This window comes from Sander vitreus, chromosome 1, assembly GCF_031162955.1.
Source record: "Sander vitreus isolate 19-12246 chromosome 1, sanVit1, whole genome shotgun sequence".
Taxonomy (NCBI): Eukaryota; Metazoa; Chordata; class Actinopteri; order Perciformes; family Percidae; genus Sander; species Sander vitreus.
Window position 1 is genome coordinate 28,029,214 of NC_135855.1, and position 19,725 is coordinate 28,048,938.

Here is a 19,725-nt window from a genome sequence, read left to right on the forward strand (position 1 = left end):
AGAGAGAAACGTGACAGAAAAGGGTCTAATTCTTCAATACAAAGGAGAGGAACACATTCTTAGTCGGTCATAGCCAGAATGACACTGGTTTATTGTTTATGGTTTATTGGCAAGTGTGTGTGTGTGTGTGTGTGTGTGTGTGTGTGTGTGTGTGTGTGTGTGTGTGTGTGTGTGTGTGTGTGTGTGTGTGTGTAATTAGTTCCAGATGACTGAACAAGGAAGGTAAACCTTTCCTCCTTCCCCCATTCTCATTTACCTCCTCTCATCTCTCTCCTCATTACTTGCTACTGTATATAATATACACACACACATATCTGCAGGTGTGGGATCAGTGAAGTAATGCAGAAAAGATGCAGACAGTCTCTCGCTCCTGTTCTGAGAGAACCCCCCACACACACACACACACACACACACACACACAGTAGAAGGCAGGAGTGTGACAGTATGATAAGAAAACGACAAAGAATGAAAAACTGTGAAGAAAATACTATAAATTTCAAATGTGTTGATGGCCCATGATCACGCACATTGGTCTCAAGATGGAGAATGATTGTGTGTGTGTGTGTGTGTGTGTGTGTGTGTGTGTGTGTGTGTGTGTGTGTGTGTGTGTGTGTGTGTGTGTGTGGGAGAGTGATTGAGTCCTATGTCTGTGCAAGAGCAAGGTCAATAACAGAGGTTATAAATGACATCACACACACACACACACACACACACACACACACACACACACACCATATGGATGTGCACCCATATAGGACAAATGTTACACTGACAGAGGTCAAGCACAGGTCTCTCTCACTGGCTTTCCCAAAACACACTCTGTCTGTCACTGTCACTCTCTTTTGGTGTTTCTGTCTCACTCTCAGGACATATTATTGCCTGTTATATACATATTATATTGCTTTTCAGGCACCTTATATGTCCAGTTTCTACAATAAAGTATGTAATATACAGGACCAAGGTGATAAGAGACAAGAATACACATCTGGAGACAACTAGTTGAAATTCCACCAATAACAAAATCTACACACGCAGGCTTTCATCTGACAACCTGCCCATAACATCTTGAACTTTTAACATCTGGAGTAGAACCAACAACAAAAGTGAAGCAGTGCCTTGTTTGTAGGTGAAGAAGACATTGTGAAGGTAATAGAGCTTTGTTGTGATTTGTTGTGATTTACCGCAACTCTCTCAGTCAAACTGTCATCAGCAGGGGACACATCATTCACATCACCACGCTAGCTTTTATTAACTAACCACCATGTAGCCACAGGCTTATTGTTAGTAGGGCATGTGCACAGTTGCAATTACATATTTAATTCACCACATATGGTGATGAAGGATGAATAAATATATATATATATATATATATATATATATATATATATATATATATATATATATATATATATATATATGCCATTATTTGTACACTTAATAAGTAAACACTAAATTAACTCAGTGTGTGAATGGGTGTAAACACACACAGCCCAAAGCAGTAATAACCCAAAGCAGAAAATGCTCTGTTTCTGTTTCCCCTCAGTGACAAATAACTTACCCAGTAGGTTTCCTCTCTCTCGCTCATTTATTACATGCACCCCCCCCCTCTCTAAAGTATGTCTCCTTTAATCACTTTTTTAATTGGTCATTCCTTCATATGATTCAATAATGGGTGTAAGACTTATATTGGTTAGGACAACATTATGCACACACACATACACACATTTGCACACATGCATAAAGTCGCTTATGCATACATTTAGAAGAGCAAACACACACTTTGGTCTGCACACATGTACACACACTCCCTTGTGATGTTGACACACTATATTAATAACAGAGAAAAACGCAATAGAATGTTTGTGTTGCCATAGCAATGCAGAAATTAATTAGCATACACAACTAACTAGCTAGGGGATGTAAATTACCTGCTGCATTCTGTCTCGCTGGAGATATAAAGTGTGTTTGTGTGTACATATTTGTGGGCGCAGCATTTGTGCGCTGTATAATTCTGTGTGTTAGTGAGGCCTCATGCTATCAGTAATAATAAAAAGTGTCATATGTGATAACATCCAAGAGATGTTTTGGTGCCCACATGCACACACTCGAACTGATTTCTCCATGATGACCTCTCAGTGATATAGATCACATTAACCGCACTCTGATATTCTCTATCTAAATGTTCAAGCCAATTTTCCGCATCAGTCAAACTGGCATGGCAGGTAATTATGCAGTATGTTATAGTGGAGGAGCTTTAATAAACCACTGTAGTAAATAATCAATCAAATTTAAAAAAAAGGAACTTTTTTTTTTAAACTTGATGATGGAACATGAAAAATATTTGTGTGTTTCTCCTTCTTATTTAGAAGAAGTTGGTTTTGTGTACTGCCACAGCATCACCACCACTTGTCCTTGAATTGAGAGGGTTGTCTTCACCACTTGCCGAGGGTAGTCCTTACTCTCAGTTGCAGTGAGGGCAGGACAGCAGGTTTGGTTCACTCAGAGGACGAGACAGTGGCTTCACATGCTTTGCTGTGTTGGTCTTAGATGTTCGTACGCTTTGAAATGTCACTTCTTTGAATGGCTGTGGGCACACGACTCTCATGAAGCAGGGTCAGTGTGGAGGTCTTTAAAAGAAGCCTTCAGAGAGCCTTTGATGCACTTCCTCAGATCATGTTGGTGACGTACTTCGGTCTGCAGCAGCCAGAGGCTACATTCATGAAGCCACGGTTTTGGGACTGACAACCATAATTAATTGGCTGTCTGAACGTTGCAATGGATTATCTTGAGTTAAGTGCTCATCAGCCATTCTGCTCCACAAAGTTATGTTTTCCTCACTGCACACATTATGCACTGGTATAAAAATAGCATTGCTTGATCAGTGTGTATGCGTTGTGAAGTGGGATGTTAAACCCAATCAAAGAGCGTACAAAATACTGGAAAAAGATGCTATTGATGGATCAGACCATCTCTGTCTCCCTCTCTCAAATTTAAATTTCAAATTTGAAATGCTATTGGCATGAATGTCAGGAAAAAAATATTGCCAAAGCGTCGAGGATAACTCTCTCTCTCTCTCTCTCTCTCTCTCTCTCTCTCTCTCTCTCTCTCTCTCTCTCTCTCTCTCTCTCTCTCTCTTTCTCTTTCTCTTTCTCTCTCTCTCATTCTCTCATACTAACGTAACAAGTGTTTGTATTTCTGCATTTTTCATTTATGCTTCATTAATATTTAAGAGTGTGTCTGCTGAGCTGTACATCTGTATACTGTATATAGCCTGTTTGGCAAATGCTGCCCTCCAATTAACAGCCTGAGCTATGAATCTTGTCCCAGCTTGTACAGTGCTAGTCTAAAAGTCTAAAGTGCAGCCCCCTGCAACAATGTAAATGAGCTAGTTGGCTGGAAGAGAGCCTGTTTTTTATTAGCTGGCCATCTACATCAGTTCCCAGCTGTAAATGAAATTGTTTAAATTACCTGCTGTTTTTTATGTGGAAGTAGCTTGCCGGTGCCTATTTTTAAATTATCTGGCTATCCATAGTGGTGCTTGACTGTAAATTAACTGCTTATAAACTCTGCTGCCTGTTTTTAAATTAGTCTACCATCTGCATCAGATCAAATTAAGCTACTAAAGCTATATGTGAAAAAACAATCTACTTCAATGTGTTAGCTAGCTGCCAATTAGCTACTGTAGTTGCCTGGTGTCTGAATATAGATGAGGAACTTGGCTTCATTGCTAGTTAATTTAAGTGGAAAAATAGCTGTATTCACATGGGATATTTGCAGGAGGCACAGGTGGCTCTGCAGGGTAATCCTGTAACACCATACTACCAGTAAAAATACAGCTAATTTGTTTCTCAATTGTGTTTCCTACAACTGTCAACAAAAATGGTTTATTTATATCAGGGCCTGAGAGAAAAATACCACGTTCTAATTATTGCCAGTAAGAAAAGTCAGAAGGTTTTTTTTAGGTGTTAGTACGATGGTCCACATATACTGAACCACAAGGATGCATACCTCGGGCAGTGTTAGTAGTGACCTGCCCAACACACTGAACTACAGAGCAAAGTTGCTTAGCTTTACTGAGTACTGTGCTCCACAGGGACAGCTTCGCTAAAATTAAACACACTCTTGCGCAGAAAAACTATGGCGTAATACTTTGAAGTCTTTCCTCTGTGCCGTGTCCATCCTTTCCAGAAAAGGACCTGTAAGAGCATCTCTAATTGTACATAAAGTAAAGCATGATTTAGTGGGTTCTTCTCTCACAATCCACCTTGTATCCTCTATCTTTCCCCAAGCCCTTCATCCTATCCTTTTCTTCTATATCCCTCACCCTCCCTCTCTTTTTTTCTCACCCCACTCTCTCTTTCCCTCTCTCTCTCTCTGACAGTGATAAATTGCCTTTTGGGTTGGGTAATCCATCTTTCCATATCCCACACCTGAACACACACTCCCTCACTCCTCCCCTGCTCCCTTCTTTTCCTCCTCTTTTTCCCCATCCATCCGTTCTTCCCTCCGGTATCCTTTCATCTCAAGGTTAGTGAGGCTCACTGAAGGTAAAGATCTGCCTGACAACTCCTGGCTATACATGTGTGCGCACACAGGTGAACAGTGTGTGCACAGAAACAGTATGCGTACCATTACACACACAAAAGCACAAACTCAAATATACAAACTCAGTCAGGGTTTTTCCTGGCTCAGAATTAGGCAAAAAGGTAGTATGTCAACCATGAACTACTGCAGAATTTAATGGGAAAATAAATTCAAACATGTGCCAGGTTGTGTGCGTCTACATCTGCCAACTTTACCCATAGAAGACACCAGGCTATGACTTATTATTATTATTGTCAAGTCTCTTCTAATTTTTGTGCAGATTCCCCACTTGAAAGGGATTTGATGCATCCACCCCGAAATAAAGAACTGGATTTCACTCAATGACCAAACATTTCTTTTCCTTTTTTCCTCCTTTTATTTTGGCATACTTCAGTTCAATTTGACAGTTCCATTTGAATGATTGCTTCAGCCAAGGAAGGCATTATCAATCTACAGTAAAAAAAAAAAATTATGGTAATTAGGGCGTCCTGATGAAGTGATTAGGATCGCGTACCGCAAATTCCCCAGTTGCCAGGAACCTTTGTTACATGTCACATCCCTCTCTTTTGCCCAATATTCTTTTCTTATTTTCTTCAATTAAAACTATCTAAGAAAAACAAATAGATAATTGATGACATGACAAGCGTCTTTAGTCATCCTAGTGGCACTGTGAGGCTGTACTTAGACTTCAAGCTAAATGCTAATATTAGCATGTTAACATGCTTACATTGATAACGCTAACATGCTGATGTTAAGCAGGTATAATGTTTACCATGTTCACTGTCTTATTTTAGCGTGTTAGCATGCTAACATTTGTTAATTTGCACTAAACATAATATTACATAAAGGGATTTTCACCAACTACCTCATCTGTTACACAATGTGTTGCTTAAAATGTATACTGAGATACCAAAAAAAATAGGAATAGGCTAACTGTAAAATCTGCATTTATATTAAAACTAATATTCTCCCAGACAATAAAAAAACAAACTATTATTGTGAGAGTTTTTGATATAAAAAAATAACTTTACTTTGAAAAGTAGACGTTTAAATAAACAAACCATGTAATCCCAGGACTTCAAACCAATTTGTCAGGTGGTTCCCCCAGGCCTGTACAAAGAGCTTTTATATGTTTTAACATAAACCCTAAACCTCCTCAGGGTGTGCTTGAATCATCCTGCAAGCCTCTAAAACTTAAACCGTTTTTTAACAGTCCTATATCCATGAAAGTCAACTGAGCGTGCTTGCTTTTTTTCCAGGCTTCAGAATCACACAGTAGCACTCATTCATACATGGGAGCGCCGTAAAGCGACCATAGTGCTCCACTGTTGGCCACGAAGCTCCTCAAAGGGAGCAGCTGGGTGTTAAGAGTCTTGCTCAAGAGCACAGTTTTTATTGAGAGTGGGGAGTCTTATGCATGGACATCAAACCTGGATTCAGCATGATACCCGTCCAGGCACAAGCTTGCATTACCAACTGCTAGACTGCTGCTGATTCAGAATATATGATCAGTCAGATATTATTATGCTTTGTCAGATAGGAGATTCAGTGAGATGGAATAAAGTGTTAAAAGGCAAGATACATAGATATATGGAGGTAAAGATTAAAGAGGGAGAACCCTGCTTTAGTATGACTCCCTCTCTGACATTGTAGCCTGGTGTACAGTCAATAGCAGATAACAGTAAACAACAACAACCAACTCAAACCCTCTAAATCGAGCCCCGCAGGCTCCATCTGCTCAAGGTAATTGGAAAGTTTATCGGCTAGAGGCTATTCTCTGTGTCTGATTGAAGCACAAACTGGGAACAAAAGCCAATTTAATTCTCTCTCTCTCTCTCTCTCTCTCTCTCTCTCTCTCTCTCTCTCTCTCTCTCTCTCTCTCTCTCTCTCTCTCTCTCTCTCTCTATCTCTCTCTCTCTCTCTCTCACACACACACACTTTCTCTTTCCATCTATGCCTTGCTACCTTTGTGTAGCCTAAAGCACTCTTTCTTTATTTTGTTCATCTTCCTCCTCCATTTTGTTGATAAGCTGGAAAGAAGAATGTTGTTAGATGCTGACGATAAGCATCAGGAGAAAGTGGTTGATATTTATGTCTATTAGTCAGTATGAGGTAAGCGAGTGATGACAAATGGAAAGAAAGAGAGCCTGGCAAATCAAGTATTAAAGATGTGTTTGTTAAGAATCAGTTTACTTTACTCAGATAATATGTGTTGCAGAACCATACAGCCTGTTGTACAGTACTTTCATCACAGACAGATGATAAATTACAACAACCGCAAAAGAGGTATATACTTTCCGTCAAGGTCTAATATTAGAACCCAATAAAAAAATAAAAGCTTTTTTTCAAAATACTACAGTAATTGATCCACAACTACTGCAGTAAAGTATGCCATGGAGCCTAACTGGAAACTGCAGCTTAAATGTCATCCTTGTTTCTCGTTTCACCTCCTGCCCTTTACAATGCTCTGACACAATAGATTCACAGTGCTGCTTAAAATACACACACACACACACACACACACACACACACACACACACACACACACACACACACACACACACACAGCGTTCTCTTCTCCTCCTATCTTTGGCATTAGACAGCCTCTTAACCTATATAGTTAAGCTGGGAATGTGCACACACAAATTTGCGGCCCTTCAGTGCCGTGTATTTAGAACAGGAATGCCATTACAGTACTTGCAAAACATGATCAACTGACTAGCTCTAATTTTGACCCTAAAAAGTAGGTGGGTTGTAACTGTTGTCACATTAAGCACTCACACACACAGAGTGTACAAGTGTCTATTCATCCATCCTATCTGTCAGTCTTGCAAAATGTGCAGTGCCTGTTCAGACACAGTTTTTCCTTCTTATGTGTTTTCCTGACTTTAAAATGTCACTTCCATCATCCAGAGCCAAGATGAAAAGTGAAAGTGTTCCAGTAACTGCAGGTGCCAGCTCCAACACTCTGTGACACTGTGAAGTCTTGCTCGCTGAACGGTTTATTTGAAGACCTGCTAACCACACTTTTAATATTAGCCAACCTGCTGTCACAAGCTGATATCGCACAGAAACACGCGCGCACACACATGCACTGTCACAGGCTATCACATTGTCAGATATAACACCTCTATCTTCAGCATCTCACACTAGGAAAATCTCATGGCAGGCTGAGGTGTGAGTGACAGGCATGACGTGTATGTATTTGCGTGTGTGTGTGTGTGTGTGTGTGTGTGTGTGTGTGTGTGTGTGTGTGTGTGTGTGTGTGTGTGTGTGTGTGTGTGTGTGTGTGTGCTTTACTTCATCTTTGTGAACACCAGTTTAAGTTGTCAACTGTCAGTGTGAGGGCATTTTGGCTGGGCCTTATTTCTTCAAGGGACAATTTTAGGGTCAGGATTTTAGGGTTACATTAGACGATAAAGATACAGTATATAGGTATGTATGTTGGTGTGACGATGTTTGTCAAAGTAGCAACTCTCGGTACCTGTAGGTCTGACTTCTGTATTTAAAAATACACTTTTGGCCACCTTAACTACAAACAGTTAGTAAACGGCGGCTTTAAAAGTCGATCTGCGGCATAAAAAGTCAGGTTGTTCCATGAGGTTTGTCCATGTATTTAGTTTGATGTGGAGCAGTGTGGAATGAATATTAAAGAAGGGATGAAGTCATCATGATACATCTGCTCAACTAGAGAAGCATCTAGAGGGAGAGGATGTTTTTTTCTGTCAAACACACATACACATACAGTACATTCACATACAGCATCGTAACCTTGTTGCAGTGCAGTTCTTGTCGGCTGGCAGGTTTATTTACAGAGTATGAGCTCACTAATGTCAGATAGTGTGAACAACCTGCTGCTAGGCCTTCACAGCCATTTCAGAGGACACACTGGTGTTTCATAGTCTGACAAATATCATGACAACAAAAAACTAAAGATGGCCGCATGGTCCTAAGCTAAAGTTCCTTTTTTAAACAGCATTGGAAAATATGGGAAGATTCTCAAAGTTGTACACATTTCAGTCCAAAATGCTATACTATAACGTATATAACATATACTATAACAGCTATATTTATAACAATATTCAGCCCAATATTCTATGCACAATATATTACCTATATAAAAAATCAAACTTTGTATCACCAAAAATACAAACATACCATAAACATCTAGACAGGTGGAGACAGACAGAGGAGACAGTTGCATAAGTATTGTAGTGTTCCCTAATTTCTGTATTGTGGAGTGATGGAGAGGCAGTTGCCATGGTAGCTATGGACCCTAATGGCAGCAGGCGCTGTTGCCACTTTCACCACCATCCAGCTGTGCAGTGTGCTCTTAGTAGAGCACATACACACGTCAGTGTGTTTTCATATGAACCTCAGGGTGCCTTGGTGTGTGTGTTATTGTCTAAGTATCTGTTGTGTGCCAGTGTGTGTTAGGGTGTGTTCACTCATGCGTGTGGTTTGCCTCATGTGTTGCCGATGTGCAGTACTGGTCTTTGTTATGATCTTGGAGGTAGGCTACACAGAGGTGCAATAAATGTAAAACTGAGTTATGTATGTATGTATGTATGTATGTATGTATGTATGTATGTACCGTAATTTACCAGGAAGTCATTAAATGGGAGACTTTGCTAAGTAAAACTAAGTAATGCAAACATTTCAAAGCCTTCACCATATATTCCAATGACAAAAAAATAGGCTTTGAAACCAAGTCCCTTTAATTTCTTTTAAAATTAGCCAATGAGCGAGGACTGCATTTCAAGAATCAAAATAAAGCAAACTGGCACTATGCAAACACTTGGCACTTTGCACATCCATCTACTAAATCTAAGATTGTGTGTATTTGTGTTAAATTTCCTAATTAATGCACATTGGCAAACTCAAATTCATCATCTGCTGTGTTTTAGAACTGGCAAAGCTTTTTTTTAGCTTCCCTGGCTCTTTATAGACCGCGACAGCTACACAGTGCGTTGACTGTGGCAGTCTACTGGCCGGGGTAGTTAGTCTAATTAAGTTTGTCCGCTCTGGGTCAGTGACTGTAATGACAACGATAGCACTATTATGGAAAACGGTCTCTCTTCTTCTCCTTCCTCCCTCTCCTCCTCTAAATTTAAATCTTTGTTTCTCTCATTCTCCTTCTTTTCTTCAGAGCCTAATTTAGAAGAAAAAAATGTATCAGACTCTGGCCACAAGTTCATCAAACTGGTACTGGGTTAGACCCTTTTGTCTCCATAACGGTGTATATTCTTCAAAGTAAAGATATCATGAAGTGCTGGGAAAATTCCACAGGGATCTTAGTCAATGCAAATTTGTTCCTGCTAGATCTTAAGCAGAACGTTCATGTTGGTTCCATCTCATCCCAAAGGGGCTCTGCTGGTTGAGTTGTGTAGATGGCAGGAAAAGAGGGGATGTCGCTGTTATACACTGTGCGCTTCATGACATTGTACATTATCTCACTGACAGTATTTATTAGAAAGAGGTTGGGCGATGGGATTTTTTTTCCCATTCTGCTAATGTTCAAATTAACACATATTTGACAACCAGTGAAAAGCCCAACATCTTTTAACATTAAATATAATTATGTTCTTTGAAGAGCTCCTCACCGTTAAAAAAAGGAACTACCAGCTGATCACTGATCTCTGTTGTTTTTTTATACATATAGGCCCCCGTTAGTTTGAAGGAGTTCTTCCAGTCTCCTGACCCGTGTCATAAACAAGGCATTTTGGCCTTATTTGAATAATTATTGTTTGCCATTTCTTTGTGAACACTGGACACTGTAACATCAATGTAGGCTGACTGTACAGGGGCTTTGTGTGTTTAAGGGTCACTCAATGTATGTATCAATGATTATGCTACTTTTTATTATACATATATATATTTGTAAACTACTTAAATATTCCCACACATTTTTTGGGTATTGTTTTTGGTACCAGTCAATAGTGTGTCCAAACCTTTGACTGGTACTGTAATTATATTGTTTTTGAAAATGCCAATAAAGTTATTTAGTTGATAAAGTTAGTAACACTAGATCCTGATGGTGTATGTGTGTGTGTGCTTGGGGGTGGGTCAAATTGACATAAACCCAGTGAGAAGCTCTTCAATTTAGACTGCATCAGCATCTTTGCCTCGCCTCCCCCCACACACACACACACACACACACACACACACACATCCATCCATTTAGACCGTCTTGCTGTTATTGATGAAGCCACCTCTTTATATGGTAATGTATTTCACACCTGAAAGGCATCAGGAGGGCATGATCACTCTGTGTTTTTGCACACACACACACACACAACTTGGCCTATATATTCTCTCTTCTTCGTCAAAAACACTATTATTCACATGAACGCCATATATTTTCACCCTCTTTCTGCCTCTCACCTACGCACACACAGCTATGAGGAGCCCATTAACGCTGATGGAGATATGTATGCAGCTCACATCTGTCACATGTCGCTGCCGTGGCAACACCAGCTGCCGTGGTTACTGGAGGCCTGCTTCTATGGTGTTATGGGATTTGGTTATTACAGGATAGCTAGCTACCTGTGTGCAGAAATACATCCCTTTGAGGACAGACTGCAGAGCTATAATACGTCACCATTTGATCTGAAGTAGACTAATTACAGACAAAATACTGGTTTGGGATGGAAATTACCAAGTGACTGGGATTAGTTAAATTGATTATATCCACAAGAGTGTTTTGGTGGATTGGAAAAGGCATCTGAAACAGCAAATGGATCATAAGCTCTTAACCTCAGCTTTAGTTCACCTGATGGTCAGACGTACCTTTCTCCTGATGTGGGGCTTTTTGTTGGGTATTAAAAGGATTTTGTTAACATTAGGGTTAATACTTTTTAATTCTGCGTCCCACTAAAAGGACGTGGGTGTTTTGCACAGCAGTTAAAATATTGTTACTCTTTATATTTGGATAATAACAATGATTGTGCTAACTATTGTATGTAGATTGTTTCCATTATTGATCTCTTCCATTTATTTTCTGTATGTATTTTCTGTGGTCTCGGTAAGTCTTACCTAATGGTTATTAGATAATTCTTTTTTTTTCTTTTTTTGGGGCATTTTAGGCCTTTATTGACAGGACAGATGAAGAAATGAAAGGGGAGAGAGAGAGGGGAATGACATGCAGCAAAGGGCTGCAGGTTGGAGTCGAACCCAGGCCCGATGCGTTGAGGAGTAAACCTCTATATATGGGTGCCCACTCTACCAACTGAGCTATCCGGGCGCCCTGTTACATAATTCTGTTGATTAGTTTTCTTTTGATTAGTCTGGCTAAGTAGATGTAGATTGCTGGGATAAGTCACTCCCCTCTTGCTATCGCTGCTATTGAGGCTTAGCGCTGCACAGGACGTTTGTGATTGGTTTAAACAAAGCGCTGTGGAGATAGACTTTTGATTGATTAATATGATTAATCAACTTGTGTCTGCACAAGAATGCTCACTATTTCCTAAATACTACTGCTTCCTCTAGGCTACATTCAGCACTTCAAGTTACCAATAATTTGATGTTTCTCACAGATGAATTCCTACAGAAATACAGAAAGTTACTCTCACAGTATACTTTGGCATATACTTTGGTATATACTTGTGTTACCTTAATTGTAGGTACATAGTAAGTATATATGAAGAGAAGAGAGTCATTTTCCATCTATATTCACCACAAACTCAATTCTGTCAGTTTTATACCCGTAAGTCAGATCCAAAAGTCTCGATTGGGAGACCCCTATGGAGATCCCTATTTTCAGTAGTACAATTATTAACAATTTGACAGGAGTTGTGTATGTCTGCATCAGCCAATAGCTTTAAATTACTGTTTGTTGCTGTTTGTTTCTGAGGTGCGTCATAGGTCTCCTTTAAATTGTTTTCCGAAATGTCCTCTTTTAAGTCCGCCCTCCATGTCTCAAGTCTGGTTATCGATGTTTCTTTAGAGCCAGATGCATGCCAGTTATATTTTGATGAGATCAAACCCCTCTCATTGCAATTGTTTGTTATAATTTCTTCTAAGGATGAGAGTGCAGTAATCCCAACTAATTGGTTTCGCAGAGAAGAAATAAAGTTCCTCACTTGGAGATATTTAAAAAAAAATGTTTCCTTGGGATGTCATACATTAGAGAGACTTCTTCAAAGGTCATGTTTATAATGTTAAAGCTGTATTGTAAGACTTGGACAAGGAAGCTGGTTTGTTTGCAAAAGCAGAGAGAGAAAGATAGATGGAAATAATTATGGATTGACATCCATTAGCTTTCCAAGTAACAAGCACTAAAGTTGGCCAACCTTTTTTTCATGAACAACAAAAAGGGAAAAATGACTCCCCATATGCTATAGCAAACTTTACAGTTCTCATGTCACTGCAATGTATGTTCTGTTTGTTTAATTAAACTCTAGAATCTCTGTACTGCGTAAGCTGCTGGCAGCTGTTTTATCTACAGCCAAAACTAGGCAAAAACATCAATGGGTTTGCTAATAAAAACATTTTAAGTGCATTTACCAGTATATATATATGACATCAATTTATAATCTTGAGAGAAAAAAACTCCAATCCTCAGTACAGATGAAAGCAATCTCAATAAATCTCAAGCTGCCAGTAAGATGTCCTTTTTTGGTTTCATTTTTATGTCTGAAGTGGAATAGTATATGTTTCACTTTATAAACATACATGGTTTTGACTTTCAGATGATCTAAAACAGACACTTTGCTGGTGACTAAAACACACACACACAGAGTGACCCACTTTCCTGGGTTGAACTGGACCAACCAAAAACAGATCACCCTGCATCCATTTATGATTTGGGCGTGGATATAGGGGATAAATACACATTCACAGACACACACACACACACACACACACACACACACACACACATATATATACACACCAGTAGAACAGGGACAGAGGTCTTAAGTGAGTACAGCTGTGTAGCCAGATGTGCTTTTGAGTCCTGTGGTTACAAGTGTGAGTGCATTTTGAGTGTGCGTCTAAACCTGAAAACCTACTCTGTTCATTGTAATCCCTCAACAGAGCACTCTTTTGCTCTCTCTCTCTCTCTCTCTCTCTCTCTCTCTCTCTCTTTCTCTGCAGCTCGGTCTCAGTTCAGTCAGCTAATACTAAAAGGTATATAGACAGTATGACCTGAAAAATGTCAGTTTACTGTAATATGAGGATAACATTTACATGTACGCCACATCAGAAAAACAAACCCACATATGTATATACTGCATAGATATCTGTTTTGGACTACTTTTGAATGAATGAATGAATGAATGATGTATCTTCTCTAAGACATATAAGTGGATGAGCACACACAAATTGTCTGCCACAATCAAATATCAAGACATTAGGCATAGTGACAACCTCTAACATGGGCGCTTGTGTGTATGTATGTGTGTGTGTTTGTTTCTGTATTCACAAAAGACCCTAACAAACTGCTACACAAACATGCTAAATGCCCTACAAGCACAACAAACTCACAGAACTGCAGACATCCAAACAGCAAAATATTCAACGGTAAGACCGGTGAAGGTCATCATTAGCATAGCATTAACAGCACTGTGCACTGTGTGTGTGTGTGTGTGTGTGTGTGTGTGTGTGTGTGTGTGTGTGTGTGTGTGTGTGTGTGTGTGTGTGTGTGTGTGTGTGTGTGTGTGTGTGCGCGTCCCTGCGTGTGTGTGGCTGGTCAAACTTGACCTATCATGTATTTATATCCAGAGACAGGTCTACATTGTTCAGTGTGTGTGTGTCTGGGGGGGTGGATGTGTGTTTTTATTCTAGCTGTGAGGGGTCACATATGTCCCAGTGTCCTGTGGGAATAACATGGGGCCTCATGCTGACAGCACAACAGGACAGGAAGGGACACACATACACACTCAGCCAAAGTGCTGTTCTGGCACATTTGGTAAAGGAGAAGGATTATTAGGTCACATTGCTTCACCACCAAGGACATGAGTTCAGCTTCTCCTGACACAAAACACCTGCATAAGTCAGAAGAGTCTCGGAAAGGAACCACACTGTAAGAAACCCAAATCCTGTCGGGCATACAAAGATTCAACAGGGGAGTGCATCTTTTCATGCATGTTGTATCTTCACAGGTTGTTTTAAGTCGACCAGTTATACCATGTACCCAGTACCATAAAAGATCTCAGTGTCAGCTTGATTATTTATTTTTACTAACACTCCCAATGGTTGCAATGTTATTCATTCATCCAAGAAACCCTGCACCAACTAATCCTGAATCTGTTGACATGTAGGACTCATGAGCCAGAGCTTAGGAGGAAAACTTAATCATAACCACAGAATAACACATTCAAGAACACGTTTGAGAGGCACACTTTTCTGACTGTGAAATTACTATGAGAATACCCAGTAGAGGTGTGAATCTTCACTGATCGCCCGATTCGATTCGATTACGGTTATCATGTCAGCGATTCGATTTGATATCTCGATGCATCACGATGCGTCAAATACATTTTTCTATTAAAGCCATATATAGGATATTTAATTCATAGCTTTTCAAGCTTCAAAAACAAAACATTCTGCAGTGCTCTAATACTAAATACATTGGATACATAAAACTACAGCACTGAGCACATGGCACTTCCTGAATTTGCAAAACAGAATAGAATATGTAGGCATACATTAAATTGTAAATAGAAATAATCGATTATGGCCCGGCCGATTATCGATGCAGCATCGTCCATGTCCACGATTCGATGCATCGATTATTTGATTAATTTCAACACCTCTAATACCCAGCATGCTGCATGCATAGTGTAGCACACACTTTCTTTTCAAATTTCCTCAGTCCATTTTCTAATTCATACTTTTGAGTTTGAATCTGTAAAGCACATGGAGACAAAAACACTAAAATCTCTACTTTTTATTGACAAATTCCTTGAGCCATAGAGAGATATTTTGGTTTGTGATTAACTGCATACCATAGTTTTGTGTACCAGGTTCAGTAATACTTTAAAGCCAATTTCCGTATTTGCAGCTGATCATACGTATCTGCAAATAACTTAACTCAATTGACTTTGTATGCAGATACTTTTCCCACAAAGACGTACAGCAACTACACCAATTACATTACTGTGACTTATGTGCCTCTGCTTTTTCTACCCTGCAATAAAGTAAACCACAATGGGGAAGCTTTAATCAGCCTAAACTAAACCCAATCTAACAAATAACATTTTAATTAGTGGTCTGCCCAACGACAGTCCCCATTAACCCCCACCGTTCCTAAAAGTTTCCAACTGTCATGTTCTTGAGCTAATGAGAAACCACTGTTTCCACCTCTGTCTCTGTCTGACTTGCTGTACAGGAAGTCTTTCTGTCCCACTGTAGGCCTTTATCTGGATGCACTTTATTAGCCTCATGGTGCATACTATGTGCTTCTTTGTTACCAATTAACTCTGAGGTTGCATTCATAACTAAAATCCAGTCAACTGCAACAGAAGAACACTGAACCCAGAGGCAACATGTTGCAAAAATGATGATGAGTCAAAACCATTCATGCCTACAATCTCCATAACCCCTTATTTTATACCAGCCAATCCAATGTCAAAACCAAAATGTACTTATCTCATATTATAAGGTTGATCTAACCCAAGTACAGGAGCATATCTTTCATGAACATGAAAATCAGTTGTCTGAAGTGACACCAAATGTCCCTGTATTGCAGATGTTATTTAAACAATGTTAGATGTTAGCACAGGTTTATTTTGTTGGTCATGTCGCAAGCTCATAAAAAATCATGTATACATATATACACATGAAAAATTTGTATCGTATATGATTTGAAACCATTTCATAAATCAACTCACACCACTCTGGGGCTCATAATCTGCCTGTTAAGAATCACTGTACTAATGGAATTAAAATTGATTATATGGATTACCTGAAGAAAAAAAGAAAGCACCTGTCAAAGAAAATTACAAAAAGTCTACAATCTATCTATGTGGATTAATATCTGTTCAAAATACTTAATGTCTTTCAGTCATCCATCATGTTAATTCCCTCAAAAAGAGAAACGCAATATAGTAACAAAGTGAACTCATCGATTTTGGTGATATGATCAATCAGGTAAACTAGAGAACTCTAAGAGAAAAATCTAAATAGTCTTTTCTGTGTCATCTTAGTTTGTTTTTGGCACTGTGTCAGTAATTGATTTACAGCTTCAGATAAAATAATTATTCTAAATCCCAATGGCTGTTTAGTCTCTGCTCTTTTCCACAGCTAATCAAAATGAGGGTTGGACAAATTACAGCATCCCTATGATTTATGAGAACAATAACTCTGACTACACAGCAACGCAGTAAGCAAGGGAATGATTAGAGGCCCAGTCTTTCATTAGCAACCAAGTTAATGTGTGTCACTGTCCAAATGCCACAGTTGATGAAGGAGCAAGTTATTTTTGGAGGCTGTGCTACTGAGCATAGCCAACACACCACTGGGTGACAGAGCAGGTATTAAAAACACATATGCAATAGGATTTTCACACACATTAATACACACTATAGTTTTTACCTTGCTGGAGTAAGGTCCAGGGATGAGCAGTTTCAGTGCTTGTCTTTTCAGCTCTGTCAGCCTAGCATTGCAGTTCTCACACCATATCCCTCTCTCACTACCAGGGGAACTTCCACTGCCTGAGGCTGGTGATCCTGTCCCAAAACCTGGGGAGCCGCCCAGAGAACCAGGCGATTCCGTCCCAATCCCCGGAGAGATGGTCCCCGGTGATCCAGAGAAGGACCCTGGTGAGGAGATTCCTGAGCCTGGGGACGGGGTGCCCGTGGAGCTTGGCATGGAGCCGGCACCCTCTGGGGCGGGGCGTGTGCCGCTCCGGGTGTTTTCCTCGTAGGCCTTTCGGTACCATGTATCTGGGGAAAAGGAGGAAGATTTGGTCGGGGATGTGTCGGGCATCTGCGGGGAAAAAAAGAAATTTAAAAAGAAGAAAACTTGACTAAACAGCCTTTTTTAATGGCAGACATTTGGACAAGTCAGCAGGAAAAGCACAGGTGTAAATAATAATATTCATTAATAAAAGATGAATTCCACATTGCAATTCCATAAAAAAAAGGCTATATTGTGTGAATATGTGCAACATCCCCACTCATCCCAGTGGACACAACAGGTTGCACAGGGATGAGAATAAAATAATGAGGAGGGGGTAAGGGCACGTGTCTTGTGTCTAAAAGTCAAGCTATTTGCATTTTGCATGTAAAGCAAAATGATGATGTGTGTTCACTATTTCCACCAAAGCTAGCTAAAATTCAGTAGGCTACCTATTTAGTTGAATTTAACAAATTATACACTATTTGTGGGTCTGCTCACAAACAAACATATCTGAAATTGGATGCTTCTATAACCATTTAAATAGGATTATGTCAGATTCCGTGTGGAGACCTGTGTTATTTTTCTTTATTCAGGCTGCCACATGGGAACATCAAATGAGCCGCAGGGAGTTGAAAATTAGATATTTTGCGGCTGGGTAAATCCAGTCAGAGAGCAGACCCATTGATGTGGTGGTGGCTGGATTGGTTGGGTACTGTTGCTGCTTTAATCCTTCACAAGGGCTATAATAAGGAAGCAATGAGTAGCCTAGGCTGATAGGTGGGAATGCTCAATCATCTCCAAGTAAAGAGGTGGGTATAATGTGAGCCAACCCTATGTCATAAATTAACGTTAATTAGGCTGTAGGAGGTAGGCAGTGACGCAGGTGTGAGTACCTGATGTAGCTGCTTGGTCCTCAGTTAGTGATAATTAAGATATGTGGGAGAACTATCAGTGAAAATGCATGCCGTTGTTGTGACACCATAATCAGTGTTGTGCGAAATGTAATCTTCACAAAGCACTCAATCAACAGCATGAGCACAAATCTAATGAGCTTTCATGACTTTTATATTTATGTCATCCTGAAAAAGGTGAGCAAACAGTAGTTTTCAATTAAAATGGGTAGGTAGTGTGAGGTGAAGTGCATGCATCACTGAATGGATGATAAGTTTTTTTTTTTTTATGTTTACCAGGCGTATAGGCTAACAGAGGTGTGTCCACCCCTCGGCTACTGGAATGAATAACCTACCCCATATTTTCTGCTCCGGCTGCTCACAGACCTCTCCTTAGTCCCCGACAGTGAAGTCATGTTGGGGGTGAGAGGAGGGGTAGGAGAGGAGAGGAGAGGAGAGGAGAGGAGAGGAGAAAGAACCTCTGCTGATGCTTCACATTCAAAAAGAGACCACCGGATCGATTTCAATTAACAACACGCCCCTGCAGTTTGCTCTTCTCAATCTGGAAGCAACCTTACGCCACTTCCAAATGCATGTGAAAACAGGTTACGTCCCCATTCCGTCGCAAAGAAACACACAAAAAATCCTGAATAGTTCTTTTGTCCACGCGTTATTGCCTCTGGAAAAAGCCCTCGACTGACTTGTAAAAAAACAAACTAAGAACAGGTCGTGCGAGAGGGCAGACCGCTCCCTGTCAGCAGAGTGTGCTCTGCGCTGAATGAGGCTCTCTGCTCAACAGCGCTCCGGACTGGCATCGCACTCAGCCCAGCCTCTCTCCATCAGCTCTGCCTCTGCGTCTGAGGCTAGCCAGGTAAAACAAACTCCCCCACCCCCAAGGGCAAATTCCGTGTCATGAGTCGTTATAGATCGAGTATGATCTGGCTGGTGCTGATCACGGCTAATAGAGTCCGTTCCTTGTTATTTATAGGGCTAATTGTTAGGCTACTATTCGTACCCTCCTGTTGACTTCCCGAGGCTCCGCACTCTGCTGAAGCCAGCAGTGGACTGAGGAGAGGAGACAGGAGAGAGGCGCACATCTGGATGAGGGCGGGGCCACCCTGCCCCTCATCATCCACAGGCCAATTCACATCCAGAGGTTCCAGCTGAGTGGCAGGTAGACGGCTGCCTGTTTGAAGTGAGGAAACTGGACTTTTTAGATTGAGCTTCGTATTGTGGGATGTTGTTAGGTTGATGAGCTTCTGCGTTTAACTCAACAATATAAAAGAGACTCTATAGTCACCACTGAGGACACTGAAGTCTAGGTATATTTTCTCAGTGAATTAGTGGTTCGTAGGCTAGAGGTTTATGTGATCTAGGGAGACATGATACTGTAAAATCGCCAAGTGGA

General features: G+C 40.3%; 1 protein-coding gene across 1 annotated transcript in view; it reads right to left on the minus strand.

Moving 5' to 3' along the window:
- kif26ba (kinesin family member 26Ba) overlaps positions 1-19,365 on the minus strand; it is a 94,157-nt gene extending 74,792 nt beyond the window's left edge. Inside the window, exons 1-2 of the mRNA XM_078251429.1 lie at positions 18,674-19,365; positions 17,122-17,514 (exon numbers count right to left, since the gene is read on the minus strand). Of these exons, the coding sequence (XP_078107555.1) occupies positions 17,122-17,514; positions 18,674-18,733 (453 nt within the window). The 5' untranslated portion in view covers positions 18,734-19,365. The remainder of the gene's footprint in view (positions 1-17,121; positions 17,515-18,673) is intronic.
- Between the last annotated feature and the right edge of the window lie 360 nt (positions 19,366-19,725).